Source organism: Ursus arctos, unplaced genomic scaffold (genome assembly GCF_023065955.2).
Source record: "Ursus arctos isolate Adak ecotype North America unplaced genomic scaffold, UrsArc2.0 scaffold_20, whole genome shotgun sequence".
NCBI classification, from domain to species: domain Eukaryota; kingdom Metazoa; phylum Chordata; class Mammalia; order Carnivora; family Ursidae; genus Ursus; species Ursus arctos.
This window is the reverse complement of record NW_026622875.1, coordinates 44,775,272-44,790,762: the sequence shown is the minus strand read 5'-3', so window position 1 is coordinate 44,790,762 and position 15,491 is coordinate 44,775,272. Positions and strand designations below refer to the sequence as shown.

At 44.9% G+C, this 15,491-nt stretch overlaps 1 protein-coding gene across 2 annotated transcripts in view; it reads right to left on the bottom strand.

Moving 5' to 3' along the window:
- Window positions 1-5,780: 5,780 nt before the first annotated feature.
- Window positions 5,781-15,491, bottom strand: part of TGFBR2 (transforming growth factor beta receptor 2) — an 89,535-nt gene continuing 79,824 nt past the window's right edge. For both annotated transcript variants that reach the window (XM_057315805.1, XM_026496855.4), the window contains exons 6-7: window positions 11,203-11,330; window positions 5,781-8,500 (exon numbers count right to left, since the gene is read on the bottom strand). In XM_057315805.1, coding sequence (XP_057171788.1) covers window positions 8,321-8,500; window positions 11,203-11,330 — 308 coding nt within the window. In that variant the 3' untranslated portion in view covers window positions 5,781-8,320. The remainder of the gene's footprint in view (window positions 8,501-11,202; window positions 11,331-15,491) is intronic.

The following is a 15,491-nucleotide window of genomic DNA, read 5'->3' as shown; positions in this document are numbered from 1 at the left end:
ATGGAGCTAAGGGATTGAGAAACAGGACTTAGGCTAGAACCTAACTTCTCATTCTCACCCTTTCTGGGTTCCAAAGGAATGAGATGGGACATTGGAATAAGACATATGTATATTTTCACATAGTCATAGTTTATTTCTAAGTTTGGCACTGGTGTGAAATTCCATAATGTTGTTGGAGTACCATGAATTGTTCCCTACATGGTATCAGGGGCTGTTAAACACAGTGTGGCATCCAAGGAAGGTATGGTGAGTGGGAAAAGATATGCCAACTTTATCACAATCCCATATTTCTGTAGGAATATGTTGCTGGAAAAATGATTGGTGTATGAAAAGAATGTGAAGTCATTGAGATAAATGGTAATCCTTAAGTGATATTTTAATTATTGTACAGTATAAACATACCATATGTGTGTGTGTGTGTGTGTGTGTGTGTGTGTGTGTATGTGTTAAGATAGAAAATGAAACTAAATAAAATCTGTGAATCTGTTAAAGTCCTCTTTGGGAATGCCTCAAGTGACCAAAGGAGAGAGTCTTGGACTTGAAATCTTTTCATCCTGAAAGAATTTATAACAGAGGAATTGGCTAATTCTCTGTATTAGGTTGAATGATGATCCCCCAAAAGATATAGCCATGTCCTGATCCCGAGACCTATGAATGTGACCTTATTTGGAAAACGGGTCTTTGCAGAAGGAATTCAGTTAAGCATCTCGAGATGTGATCATCCTGGGTTATCCAGGTGGGCCCTAACTCAAATGACAAACATCCTTATAAGACACAGAAAGAAGGAAAGAAAAAGGTAATGTGAAGATGGGGGTGGAGATTGGAGTGTTGTGGCTATAAGCTAAGAACTGCCAAGAAACACCTGGAGCCAATGGGATCTAATCCTGAGTATTCCCTAGAGACTTAAGAGCGATTGAGGTCTTGCTGACACCTTGAATTTGGACTTCTAGACTCCAGAACTGTGAGGAATGAGTTTCTGTTGGTTCAGATTGCGGTAACATGTTATAGCAGCCCTAGGGAACAAACAAACATAATCCCCATGGGAGAGAGTTCTAGAGGAATTGAAGAAGCAAGGCCATCCTATCAAGGGTCACCATGGTGGCTGGAGCATTACTTCCACGTGGCCAGGTATGGGACAGCAGTCAGGTTCTCACTGGAATTTCTCTGCAAAACCTAGGCATTTTTGGCCTCAGCTCTATCATTCCAACAGTCATTACCAGTGGGGACATCCCGGTCATGTACTGTTTATTTGTATGTCTGTCTCCTCAGTCGGATTGTGAACTTCTAAAGGCGAAGAGCCTTTTTTTCTTCCCTCCGTGGAAATTATTCAACAATTGGGATGTGCTCTACTCTGTGCCAGCTGCTGATATAAAATACCGGGTAACACATCTTTCTTGCTTTCAAGACTCAGGCAGACTTTCGGAAGGTACACGGCTTTGCCTTCAGCTACCATATGGTGAATGAAGCAAAGAAATATGGACAAAACAGCTCGGAGGAGTGGATGGATTGTACCGGGAGCCCCTGCGTGCAAACTGTAAACTTGCGCAATTTCCTTAACTGCGAAATGGGGAAAATAATCCCTACCTCGTAGGGTTGCTAGGATCATGACCATATACATATATAATGTTAATGAATAAGAATCTTATGTTCTAGCAAAGTTTCAGTGTATCTATCCATGTCCAAAAAAGGTAATACATTCTATCTTGCATCAGTGATATCTAGCACTTTTCCCATGTATTTTTACTTAGCGTGTCATTTGATTTTTCTCCAGCTTCCTAATGTAGGCAGGCCACGGAGGGGTCTCAGGTGAGGCACAAGAGTGAAAGACTGAAGTTACAGGAGAACAAGGTGATGGATGGTGAAGCTAGACTAAACCCCAAGATTGCCTGGCTTGCAGAGCCCTGTATTTACCATCACAGCCACGCCAGGCACACTGAACGAAAACAGTCCCTTCCATGGACTCTGAGAAACAAACTGAGGGCTTCAGAGGGGAGGGGGGTGGGGGAATGGGATAGGCTGGTGATGGGTAGTAAGGAGGGCATGTATTGCATGGTGCACTGGGTGTTATACGCAACTAATGAATCATGGAACTTTACATCAAAAACCAAGGATGAACTATATGGTGACTAACATAATATAATAAAAAAAATTATTAAAAAAAAAAAAAAGAAAAGAAAACAGTCCCTTCCAGGATATGGGGCGGGCTGCTCACAGTTACAGATAAATAGGACTCATTTTTCTCAAGAGTCCATTTTGCCCCCAAATTTGGGGAACACTATGTCTGCAAAATATTACAACAGAGCTTCATTTTAGAGTAGAATGGAAAAAATAATCATTATCAACCTAACAACTAGTGCTTATGTGCACCAACCTCTGTTCTAACCGCTTTTAAAATAGGAACCCTATTCTTGTAAAAATTCTTACCATTCCCCCAGGTACCTCCTATCACTTCCCCATTTTACGCATTAAGAAGCCAGAGGAATAAAACAGTTAAGAGGCTTGCACAAAGTCACATAGCTAGTTGGTGGCAGAGCTGGGATTTGAACCAAAGGAGTCTGGCTCTAGAGGTCCTGATTTTAATGATTTTGTTATGAATTGATAGACAAAACATGAAAATTCAAAGGCATTTTATCTTTTTTGATGACCCGATGGCATACGGGCTATCGTTATTCTGTTGTTTACCATGTGACTGCATACAGAAGTGATTTTTAAGGACCACTTGTGTGTGTGCGTGTGTGTGTGTGCGCGCGCGCGTGCGCGCGTGCGCACGCGCGCCCGCACGCGCACGCATGTGCATAATGAGTGAAAGAGAGCGAGCATTTCACAGTGTATGTAATTTTAGCTTAATTAGAATGGGAAGACTATTAAGTTATTTTTAAATGCAGCAAAGATCAGGAGGGGTACTAGAATGAAATTCCGCTGTGTGAGGCTGATTGGCAGGCCATGTCATGTGGGAAAGTTCACAATCTCGTCTTTATCAGCACAGTTTGCAAAATGCCTGGGAGCTGTGGCCCCAAACCCATAGTCTGGAGCTATAATTACTCAAGTAAAAAAAAAAAAAGTAATTGGAAATGTGATAAGCGACGATTAGAAGGCCTATTTCAGGAAGAAAATGAACAGAATGAGCAGATGCCAATTGCGGCGACTTTTGTGAACAAGGGTGGACACACCAGTTCAAAGGAAAAGTTTCCTGAATGTCACCTAGGGAAAGGATTTCTCTCAGGACCGCACCGTCATCTGCAAAGAGAGCTTACAACAAAACCACCGCCACAAAACAGGACCTGCTGGGCACTCAAAAGCTAGGCACGGGTGCAAGAGACCGCGTCCCTGCTGAGGGCACTTGGAGACTTACTGCCTACCGGGAATGCTCCTGACCTTGCAGTAGCCAGCACGGAAATAGCCCCGGCAAAACGGAGCCTGCGAAGGGGGTCAGAAGACCTTGGCTCCTGTTTTGGCTGAAGCTCTTGGGCTGAAGCCCAGAGTCCATGTGCCTTTGAGGAATGACTTTCTCTCCCTGGGCTCCCTTATGGCCAACTCCCTCCCCTCCAGTGCAAACTGCATTTTCCTCTTCCATATTTTAGGCTAACGAATCAGGCTCTGGAGCATGCCAGAGGCTCCCCCCATGCTCTCTTACACCAGCTTTATCTTGTGTTCAAGGTGGGAGAGAGAGCTCTGGAATCTCATTGCTTCAGTTCAAATGCTGGCCTCACCATGACTAACTGTGGAACTCTTAGGAATGGCTCACTCTGCCTCAGTGTATCGCTAACATGGAGGTAAGGCTACCTCGAAGGTTTGTGGTGAAGATTAAAGCAGATAAAGAAGGTAAAAGAGAGAATAGCGGTTGATGCTTCTGAATACTCAATATATGTTAATGATTAATATGGATTCATATTTGTGAAATCCGAGGCTTAAGGTAGTTTTTTTTTCCCATTGCATGTTAAAATAAAAATAGACCCACTAAAACCATGTTTTTAAGGGTTGGCATGATCTGAAGTCATCTGAAGAAACAGGGTACATTTCCCACATTAGATAACGCTGTCCACACATATTCATCTTTCAATCGTTCTCATCAAGGCTTTAGACAACATTTATCATGTGAGTGGAGAGCTAGAGGACAATAGAGTTGAAGAAGCACCTTCTTCGCCTCCACTGAGCCAACAGATCCATGGTGGGGAGACGAGAACAATGACCATGCCTTGTGTAGATGGAATAGAACATTTCATCCTGCTGTGGTCTCTCATTCCACTGGGCAGGCCAATTCCCTCAGGAAACAATGTGAGGTGGAGAAAAGGACCAAGCATGATTCCAAATTATGATTTCAAATTATTCTAAATTCTGGGACAACTTGGCCTCGCACTTGGATTCTACATCTGTGAGACCCTAGGCTTCTTTCTTGAGTTCTCTCGGCGTGACTTCTCATCTGTAAAATGGGCACAATATCTACCTCAGGGGGCTAGTGGGGGATTAAATGTGATGACACAGCAGCTAGTGAATGAGAGTTCTCCTCAGACTGTCAATACACAGGACAGAAACACTCCTGTTCTACAGGCCTGTAGCATGTGCCTAGATCTCTTCTGTGTTGTGAATGCTTTCTAGGGTCCACCTCAAAATCTACCTCTTTGTGAAAGCCGCCATTGGTGTACTAAATCAACTTAATGTTGGCCAATACGCATCGCAGGCTTTCCAAGTTCAAGACACAATTCCAAAAACTTTTGCATGTATTCCTATCACAACGGTATCTTGTATAAGATGAGGCCTGCAAAATCCTATTTTACATATAATTAAACTGAGGCATGGATAGGTTAAGTAATTTACCCAGGTCACATAGCTGGTAAATGGAGGAGCAGGTAACCACTGAAATTGCCAACCTACTAGTTAAGATAGGACCATAACTCATGCCCACGTAGTATAGAACGATATCATCTAGTTCACTGATTCTCAGCTGGGAGCAGTTTCATCCCATAGGGGGCATTTGGCAATATTTGATGACATTTTTGGTTGTCACAGCTGTGGGGTGGGTGCCAGGAACGCTGCCTGCAGTGCACGGGACAGGTCCATGCCCCAAACAAAGAATTATCCAATGCAGAGCATCAGTAGTGCTGAGGTCTCTAAACCTCAGCATTATTACATTAGATATTTAGAATCTTAACTATTTAGAACTCAGCTGATAACTTAGAAGAAACCATAGAATCTCTCAGATTCCAAAACAGGTAGCCCAAAGTTTGGACAGCAAATCCTATACAGTTACCAGAAAACCTTCAAGCAATGACCTGGAACCAACCGCCTAAGGCACATTCATCTGGTGATGCAGATAAACTGATTAAAATCCCCAAGTAGGATGCTGTGGCTAAGTAGAAAGGAAGAGGGAGGAACCATGACACATAACAGAAGTCAAAAAGATATAGTCAACGACCTGCTATGTGAAGGAAGAAGATAGAAGAAACAGACAAGAGCTCTTAGCAGCGGCGTTGGCTGTGCCAAGCCATGGAAGAAGCAGGCATGTGGATGGAGGCAGTTCCTGGGACAGGCAAGATGGCGGCCGGGGGATGTAGAGACTTCATGCCCAGGCCACCAATGGCATCTGGTATATCTCATATTATGGATGTTTTTGTGATTACTTTTTTTTTTCTTTAAAGGACTCGAGACTGTCAGTTGAAGGTGATGATATGGGAAATTTGGAGAGAATGTGTCTTGTGAATTTTCCTGCATAAACTGTAGAGTAACCAAGTTTTTAGGTTAAATGGCTTAACTGCAATGAATGGGATCAGGAGGCAGGAAGCTGACCTGAGTATTTTTGCTTTATTCCATCTAATAAACATTTTATTTATATAAAAGACAAACAATGCATAGAATGAAAATAAGTGCTTGAGACATTTGATATAAGAAGAGTATATAGCATTCACATTCCTATTTTAATACATGAGTACGGCTGAAGTGTTCCATAAAAGAATAAAACTTACCCTTTATGTATAGTAGTAAAAAAAATCAGTATTTTTAGGAACTACAGAATGTTATTCCTTGGTCTTTTTCTTGACAAAGAAAAAAGAAATAAAACAAGCCACTGTATCATCTGACACTACATTCCAGTTTATGCTGATGACCACCCAGAAGTGATAAAGCTCTTTCGATCTTGGAAAATCCCATTAATGGACCAGTATTCTAGAAATTCACCACTAGAGGTCGATGAGCAACAGCTATTGGGACAGCATCGACAAACCCTAAGGTGCATGGAATTTCTGGGCACTTCCAAGGTACTGCTGGCAAGCTGTCCCGAACTCTCCCAGCCCACCCCCACTGAGCAGGTTGCCTACGAGGTTCACCGAATCCCAAATCTCAGCATATCTGCTAAACCACAAAGAGATGTGATCTTCCAAAATCCAAACGGAACTGATGTACTCACTGCCAGACCTCTCTTACATTCCTATTTGGCTGAAAATAGGTAGCTTCAAAAACATTTTAGAAAATGACGTTTTCTGCAGCATTAACAGTTGTTTGTGGATTAACAAGTTCCTATGGAGTATTAAAGCTCATTCTTTGTTCTTGCCCATGTGGACACGGGCTTCCTAACTGCAGATGGGACTCTTGTGTCCCACATTCAAGTCCTTGCTGGCAAATCCTGCAAAGGGCGGGAAGGCTGGTATGGTGGAGAGAAAGATAACTGTGGCAAAAATTTCTAGGTAAGAGCTCCCCTCCCTAATGCAGGGGTGGGGGGAAAGCTCTTCATATATAGACAAAAATAGATTTGGCTGACCTGGGACCACTCAGAAGGGGTCCCTTTCAGCCCCAAAAAAGACCAACTTCAAATCTTAACACCAGACCAGGAAGAGGGAGGGACTCGAACTCATATCGCCAGAGAATGATTGATGGGAAGTACATTTCTTACAAGAGGCCTGGTTAGGGGTGGGTTTAATTCCCAGACTGGGGTGGGGTGGGCAGTGGAAAATGCAAATGTTTACATCAAGAAGTAAAGCAGCTTTATAAGTGTGTCCACACCTTTGTTTTGTGAATAATGTGGACGAGGGAAAAGCTATCTATCCTCACTTGTGGGATCCAGATTTTTTTTTTTTTTCAAAATCTCCAAATATTTAAAAAGTGACTCAATTTTGTCAAACGCCATGCTGGCCAAGCAAAACACATGATCAGAGTGCCTGAGGAAACACTTCTGACCGTGGCAATGCTGTGAGCTCAAATCCTTCTGACTAGGTCAAACTATACCTGAGCATTCAGGAGCCCAGGCAGATGGAACCCACTGGTGTTTGCATAGAAAGCTAGACATTCCAAACCAAGCCTGATGACAAACCAAACACAACGAACCCGGAGGGGAGATTTGCTCCCTTTAAGGAAAGGGAACAAATTTTTAAAGTAGCACGGGAGTATAGTAGCATAGTTCTGGGGGCAGGGGGGTAGGGGGTGACGATTAAAGAAAAGAAAGAATGATCTCTCCTTAGTAGAATACGTGGCAATTTCATAAGTGGGGAAACTTGTGTCCCGATTTTTATGCCTGTGAAGCCTGCAAAGGTAAAAAATGGGGCTCTAAACTTTTAAGCTCTTGGAGATAGGACAGGGTTTCTGAGCTGGTTGAGGAAGTTGGCTCACAAACCAGAGGTGGGCTTGAAGCTCAAGTGAAAAGTCCAGCAGACACAGTGGCACACAGGAGCCCCAGGATCCGGTCCCCAAACAGTGTGACTATGATTGGCTCCAGAAAAGCCCCCTCTCCCCCCCCCCCCCCCAAGGGAATTATTTTGCAAAAGCAAGTGCAGTGTGGCCACGGCAGGCTCAGAGACTCGGAGCCCCTCTCCTAATGCAGAGCCCCCACCTCGTGCGGGCAGAAAACCAGCGCACGTGTTGATTGTCAAGTGCTAATGCTGTCACGGATCCCTTCCTTCTGCGCCTGGTTCCGGAGCTCTCCAAACAAACCAGTTTCCTGGGATATTTGATTTTATTTTCCTTGTCTCTTTCCAAAGTATGGCTGTATATATATAGATATAGACATATATAGATATATATAAAACATAGCTATTCCATATTTATATACAGGCATTAATAAAGTGCAAATGTTATTGCTATTGTAAAAAATCAGTCTCAATTCCTGAGGAAGAGCTAACACAGCTTATCCTATGACAACGTCAAAGGCATAGAATGCTTCATGTCACCCACTCCCTGCTGCTGGTGGATCATCCCCACCGGCTTACAGGGAGGGCAGTGACCCCCTGGGCTTCCAGGAAGCATTGGTTCAGGTTAAGGGGCAGCCTCCTGCTGCCTCTGTTCTTTGGTGACAGGGGCAGCCTCTTTCCACGTAGGCCAGCCTGCCCCAGAAGAGCTATTTGGTAGTGTTCAGCGAGCCATCTTCGGGAATCTTCTCCTCGGAGCAGCTCCTCCCTGAGAGCCTGTCCAGGTGCTCCAGTTCGCTGAAGCGCTCCGCCACGCACTGGGCCGTGAGCCGGGCCTCCGGGTCGTGGTCCCAGCACTCGGTCAGAGTTTCGCACACCGTCTGGATGCCCTGCAGGTGGGAGAGAAGGCACAGACACCCTGAGCTGCGGCTCTGCGGGGCTCCACGGACGGCAGGCGGGCCCACTGACCTTGCTCCTGCAGTGCAGGCTGGGTGCGCAGGAGCCTGCGCATGCCCACGTCGCGCCTGAGCACCCACTGGGGCGGGGGAGGGGCAGCCGCTTGTCTGTGGAACGAAGGGGCGTGCACTGTCCTGGAAGCCTGCCGTACCCATTTGCTCCCGTGCGCCATTTGATCACGACAGGTCGTAAAATGGAGAGCCAGCACGTTTGATCACGACAAGGCGCCTCCAGTAGGCCTCTGGGGTACAGGAGCATCCCCAATACTGGAAAATTCCCATGAAGACTGGCCCCTAATGCCCTGTCACCCTTTCCTATTTTTTTTTAGGGCACTTTTTGGTTTTCTTGTTTAGGGTGGTTTTGGGTTCAATTTTTAGCAAAATTGAGCGGAAAGCACAGAGGGTTTCCATATACCTCCTCCCCCATCACGGACATCTTGCATCCGTGCGGTATATTTGTTCCAATCAATGAACCAACACTGACACATCACTACCAACCAAAGTCCCCAGTTTATATTGGGGTACATGTTCGGGGTTCTGACAAATGTACAATGACATGTATGCACCATTATAGTACCCCACAGAGTAAGTTTCCTGCCCTAAAAATCATCTGTGCCCCACCACCCCTTCTTCTTCCTCCCTCCCTGAGCCCCTAGAGACCACAGAACTTCCTGTCTCTGTGGGTTTGCCTTTCTAGAGTAGCCTCTTATAGTCGGAACTGTAGACACATTTCTATCTCAACAGCATTAAACACCACGATCGGAGTGAAGTCTAGGCTTTAGTCTGGTTTCATCTCGTAAAGTCACAGGTTCTGTGGACAGCTTCCAGCAGCTGCCAAGGGTGGTCCCCTGGGCCCCACTGCCCCCCAGCAACATCAGGCTGCACTCTAGAAGCCGCTGTCTTGTAGGTCAGCTGTGCTAGACTCTAGGCTATGTCAGAGGGTTTAGTCCAACCCCGTGAAGGCCCCATTCAAAAGGCCCAGCCAGTAAATGCTGCCCAGTATGGTGGCCATGGTCTTCTCTCACAGCCGTAATTTTTATTTTGCATTGCAAGTATTTTTATCATTTCAAGCCCATTTTTGGCACTAAGGCAGGCAGGGGTTAAACAGGTGGGCAGAGCTAGTGCATGCTCCTGGCAATTAGAGAGGCTTGTGTGGTCACTGGTGATCCTTCTCACAAGTGGCCCAGGTGGACTGGATCGATCCCAGCACTTTCCTGTTCAACATCTACCACCAATAACTTGCCCAACACACCTAGGAGCCTCTGCCTCCCTTCCCGACCTGTGAGTGAATTCATGATGTTGAATTAATTGTATAATTCACCTAATTGACGGTATTGATTGATGGCCTGTTAAGAGTGGAGTGGTATTGTTGGTACACAAGTAACATTTATTTTACTCTGGCACTGTAATTACAGGCAGTAAATTAAATTAAATATTAAGCATTAACTTGAAATCAATAGGGCAACAAATCTCATTAAAGAGAAAAAATGTATTATGCAAATTCTTTCCAGAATTTGATCACCATGAATAATGGCTTCATTACAAGAACTGTACAGCGGAGGAGGCAACAGAGTCTGAGAGAAATAACACCAGGGCCTTCTGCGTTCGGAGCTAACACAGAACAGTCTTGCATTTTCAGTCAGAGAGGCTTTGCCCGAAACCCGGGGGAAGCCCTGGGCTGCAGTGGCCCGGTTCACGCTCTCTCCGCCGACTTTATTAGGGTCTGTCTGCTCAAGTGGCTCCAGGCCAGGACTGGCACAGACCGGCCTTCCTGCTCCATCTGTCTTCCTGATTGTGCGTGATTTGTTGTTTCTGTTTCTTATCTCAATTTGCCTGGCCCTGAGGAAAACCTATGACTTAGCCCCAGCCTTCACTGGCTAAGGGAATTCTTCCAAGGGAGGCAATAAAACACTTTACTCCGGAGAAAGATCAGCTATGTCAGTGGGATAGGGGTACACTGTTCTCTCTCCTTCCTCCCTCACGGCTCTGCCACCCGCCACTTTCTTCTTTTTCTCTGACCACTGCCCTCATCGAAATGCCCCCAAACAAAGACTTTGAATAGTTCTCCCTCACCCTATTAAGTCCAGAATCGCTGTCCTTCCATAGATGGCCTTACCTACCATCTCTTCGGAGGAAAAAAAGCAGCAGCCATGAAGATGTTCCCTATAGACACATTTCTTATTTGTTCACTTGCACTTTCCTATTCCTCTTGGCTTTCTTTCTTCTCACTCTGCTAAGTGTTTCCTTCTAGAGCTGAAGATTCCCAGGAGAAAATATTTGGAACCCAGAAGGAAACAAAACATAAACACTCTATGTCAAGGCTTGGGGGTGAGGGGCAGAGGCTGCAAACAAAATATTTTAACCCAGAAACAAGCAGGCTTGCCTAGTGGGACAAATGCCCTTCAAATGCTTCTTTGAGAACCCTCTTTGAATGGCGTGTCTACCTGCTGGCTGGAACTTAGAACAACAGGTCCACACCACTTGACTGCAATTTTCTTTATAAACAAAACCTAACAGGATCATAGAACACAAAGGGACCTGCCCTCTGATTAAAGCCCAATAGCCTAAGATTCTCTCCACCCTCGGAGGCTACTTCGGATAAACCTTATTCTCCCCTCCAAGCAGCCACTCCTTACCTGGTGGTTGAGCCAGGAGCTGGGAATTTCTGGTCGCCCTCGGTCTCTCAGCACGTTGTCCTTCATGCTCTCAACACAAGGATGCTCCCGCACCTTGGAACCAAATGGAGGCTCGTAATCTTTCACTTCTGTTAAAGAGAGCAGGTGAACACGGGGCATTGAGAAAGGCACGTGCAGCTGGGGATGTGAGCAGGTTGTGAGGTCTGGCTGAGCAGCCTGAGGGACTAAGCGTCAAAATATATCTGTGATTACTCCGAGAGCAATTTTAAAGAATAGTGGATTAAAATAAGAAGGAAGGAGTGGTTGTGGGAAGAGCTTGAGAAATATTCAACAGATAATCATTGAGGGCATGCTATGTGCTAGGTCTTGTGCTAACAGCTGGAGATGAAGAACAAGACCCACAAGGTCACTGAGCTTACATTTTATTTATTTTTTTAATTGATTAATTATTTTAGAGATAGAGAAAGAAAGAGCACGAGTGGGGAGAGGAGCAGAAGGAGAGGGACAAGCAGACTCCGCACTGAGCTCAGAGCCCGCCCAGTGCTCCATCCCACGACCCTGAGATCATGACCTGAGCCGAAATCAAGACTCAGATGTTCAACCGACTGAGTCACTCAGGCGCCCCCTGAGGTTACATTTTAATGCAGGCATTGTCAGTGGGGTGATGTTGGCCCAACGGGGCAAAACTGGTTCTTGGGAGACAGAAAAATCTTATGTATTACAATGGTTGGTAGCCCTACAGAGGTCCCCAGTACATAAGCAGCTTTAATATGTGGTGGTAAACTTCATGGGGATACCCAGCCTCAAAGGGAATGAAATTTTGACATGTTACAACATGGATAAACCTTAAGAATGTTATGTTAAGTGAAATAAGGCAGTCACGAGAGGACAAATACTGCATGATTGCATTTATGAGGTACCTAAAATTGACTAATCCATAGAGACAGGAAGTAGAATAGTGGTTGCCAGGGACTGGGGGATGAAGAGATGGAGGGTTGTTGTTTAATGGGTACAGAGTTTCAATTATAGGGCGATGAGAAAGTTCTGGAAATAGATAATGGTGATGATTGCACAACACTGCGAATATACTTAATGCTAGTGAATTCTACACTTAAAAATGGCTGAAAGGGTGAGTTTTAGATTGTGTATATTTTTCCACGAAGGAAAAAAATTGATGTGGAGTACTGATTAAGAAAAAAAAAAATGTCGGGGTGGCTGGCTGGCTCAGTTGGTAGAGCATGTGACTCTTGATCTCAGGGTTGTGAGTTCAAGCCCCATGATGGGTGTGGAGCCTACTTAAAAAAAAAGAAAGGCAAAGAAAACGAGGTCTATAAAGGCTCTTTACCATAGCAATGATGGCATAAGTGTTGAACAATGCTGTTTACTGGGATCACGGAGGAGAGAGATTAACAACACATCAACAAGCAAAATTTAAAAAGGTAATTTTCCTTTAGTGACTACATTCTGGTGGGGGTGGAGTGGGGGTGGGGGATGGGTGAGAGGGCAATAAAATTAGCACACGTAGGGCAAGTAAGTGTGAAACTGTGTGGTAGCAGTAAATGCAGTAAGATTTAAGAAAAAGAAGTCAGGGAAAGGATAACGAAAGATGATGTTTAGATTAGGCCTTGAATGATGGGTGGATTTTGAGAACTGGAGAAAGGAGGGGAGGGTATTCAGCAAAGCAGTTGGCCACAGATATAGAGGTAACGTGGGGCAAAGAAGAGAAGAGAGGATGATATGCCCCTTCCTTAGGACTTCGGGTTTCAACTAAGGTCAATCTCTTTACAGAAACTTCCTTGAATATCCCCCAGCCGTTCCTGGCTGGGTGTCCCGGGCAGAGCTCTATTTTAGTCTGTGTCGTATTTTGATATAATGACATGTTTATTTGTCTCATCTAACAAGACTGCGAACATCTGAGGGCAGGTTCTGACTCCCTTTTGTCATTCTTGTATCCCTAGCATCCCGACAGGACCTCCTATACAAGAGGCTCTCAATACATTCTTTGTTGAGGAATGAACGCAGGTGTGAATGAGTCTTCGATCGGGTCCAAAGTGGCAATGCTTAAACTCTAGGTGAATACTAAAACAAGACAGTAATTTAAGTGGGTGGATTAACATACATGTCACTACGGCCCAGGACCACTGAAAAGATAGAAAACACTCCTGTATTAAACCATGTCTGCGCTGGGAAGGGACGATGGGCCACATCCAACATTCTTCTTCACAGAGTAAGGCCTTTGGCCTGTAGCTAAATAATCTTGTTCAATGAGTAAAACTTTCGATAATTTGTCCTTCCAGGCTAAGAACTGAAGAAGCTTTCAGGGTACATTTTGAAAACAGATGGCCTATTCTTATTGGTTTATTTGTTTTCTCTCCTTTCCCAGAACCCCACTTGTATTTTCATCTTCTGTGATACCGCACCCTCCAAATAGAAGAGTGGCCCGGATATTGTCTTTTTCAGGAGATTTGTGATGAAGGCCTCCCATCACATTGAGACAAGCAAAAACCATCCTCCTGTGTGTCCGCTTTTGCCCTCGAGTGCCGTAACACTTAACCCTTACTGTTCTAGGGGTGAGATCTGAACTTTAATCAGCATAATAGTCTTATTTCTTTCTTCCATTCCCTTATCTTCTATAGACTATACATTCCTAAGGTCTGAGGCAGATGCTGAGTCTAGTGTCTTCCAATGCTCTGCTCAGTGTTTAAAATTGTGCCATATACATAGCAAGGCATTCACTAAATAGGAGTTGTGTTGAATTCAAACTAAAGCAGAGGACTGACAATCGGAGCTGGTTCTCAGTACAGTTTACTCTGACCTAGCTCTTCTCTTCTACCAATGGAAGGGGCTGAATTGGATGACCTCCTTGTTCCCCTCCAGGCTTATCCTGTAATCTAATCTAATCGAACAATATGATGCATTCTGAGCACCATGACTTGAGGTATGTATATTCTAATACAATATAATGGGTTACGATTTGTATATGATATAATGTGCTCCTTAGATAACCTATCAGTCCACACAGTCTCCATTTCCATTGGTTTTGGCTGCCGTGGCTGGTGTCACTGGCTCCCTGCCCGGATCCCTTTACCAAGCCAGACCCCAACTGCCCTTCTCTGGAGGACTTCCCTTGGCTGATGAGAGCTGCCTGGCCTGGAGATTTCCAGAAAGCTTCACCTGAGAGGCAGCCTGCAGCCCATGATAAATTGCCTCTGCAGGGAGTTGACTGTGGTGCAATTCACCCTGTAGAGTTCCCCATGAGATCAGGCCAAGGCTAGAACTCTCTTGAAACTGCAGCTTTGCTGAGCTCCTCCCCTTCCTGCTTCGCTTACTGTCTTCTCCTGTGACCTTATCCTCAATAAACTATTGCACATTGTGTCAGACTACTTCTAGTAAAGTTGGCCTAAGACAGCCGCCAAGGAAGTGCTTTCTCTTTAGGTCAATCTCTCAGCTAAGTGGCCCTATCTGACCCTAGTTGCAAAGCCAGTCTGAGGAAGCCTTAATACGGCCTCTTCTTGAGAAATGGGATGTACTAACCCATCAACAATTCCCATAGCCCAGTGCTCAGAAAGGGGCAGGGGATGACCGCCGTCAGGGAAGGAAAATGGCGGGATCAGAATCAATCCCAGGTGTTGATCTCATGGCTGAGATTCCTACACAACAAAGAAAAAAATCTCCATAGTTGAGGTTATAACCCAGGACCAATTTATTTCATTCCCAGTCCTAATCTTCAAAGTCACAGAAACCACAGTGTCTAATTTTGTAAGTTCTGTGGGGACCAAAGCAGGTTTCCATGGGGAATGAGGAAAAGCTCAGAGAGGATGGCATAGGGCATCACGCACGGGTTTGTTTTTCTGCGTAAAGGAAAAGTAATGAATGCTCCTTTGGAAAGGACGACAAAGGCGATAGTCCTTTCCCAGAGCAAATAAAATTTTAACTGGATTAGTTCCTACTTTCCCTAAAACCTTGGAAAGTTGTGAGATTCTCTAGTATCCCTGAGGGGTATGAGGCCTGCTTCCTGTCTGTGACTTGTGGGAGATTTCATAGGGATGGGAGGTCAAGGACAGGCTGAAAGCGGCTGGCCCTGAGTCGAGCTGGGAGAGTGTGAATCTATGAGTCTCCTTCTAAGGTTAAATTAGACAAGTCTGGGCGACCCTAATGTGACCCAAACGGGCACACCCCAATCCCTTAACACTGAAGTAGTCTTTCAGGTGAGGAACCGAGATGAGATTTAACAAGCATGCATGTTTAAAAAAAAAATAAGTGGGGCACCTGGGTAGTTCAAGTTGGTT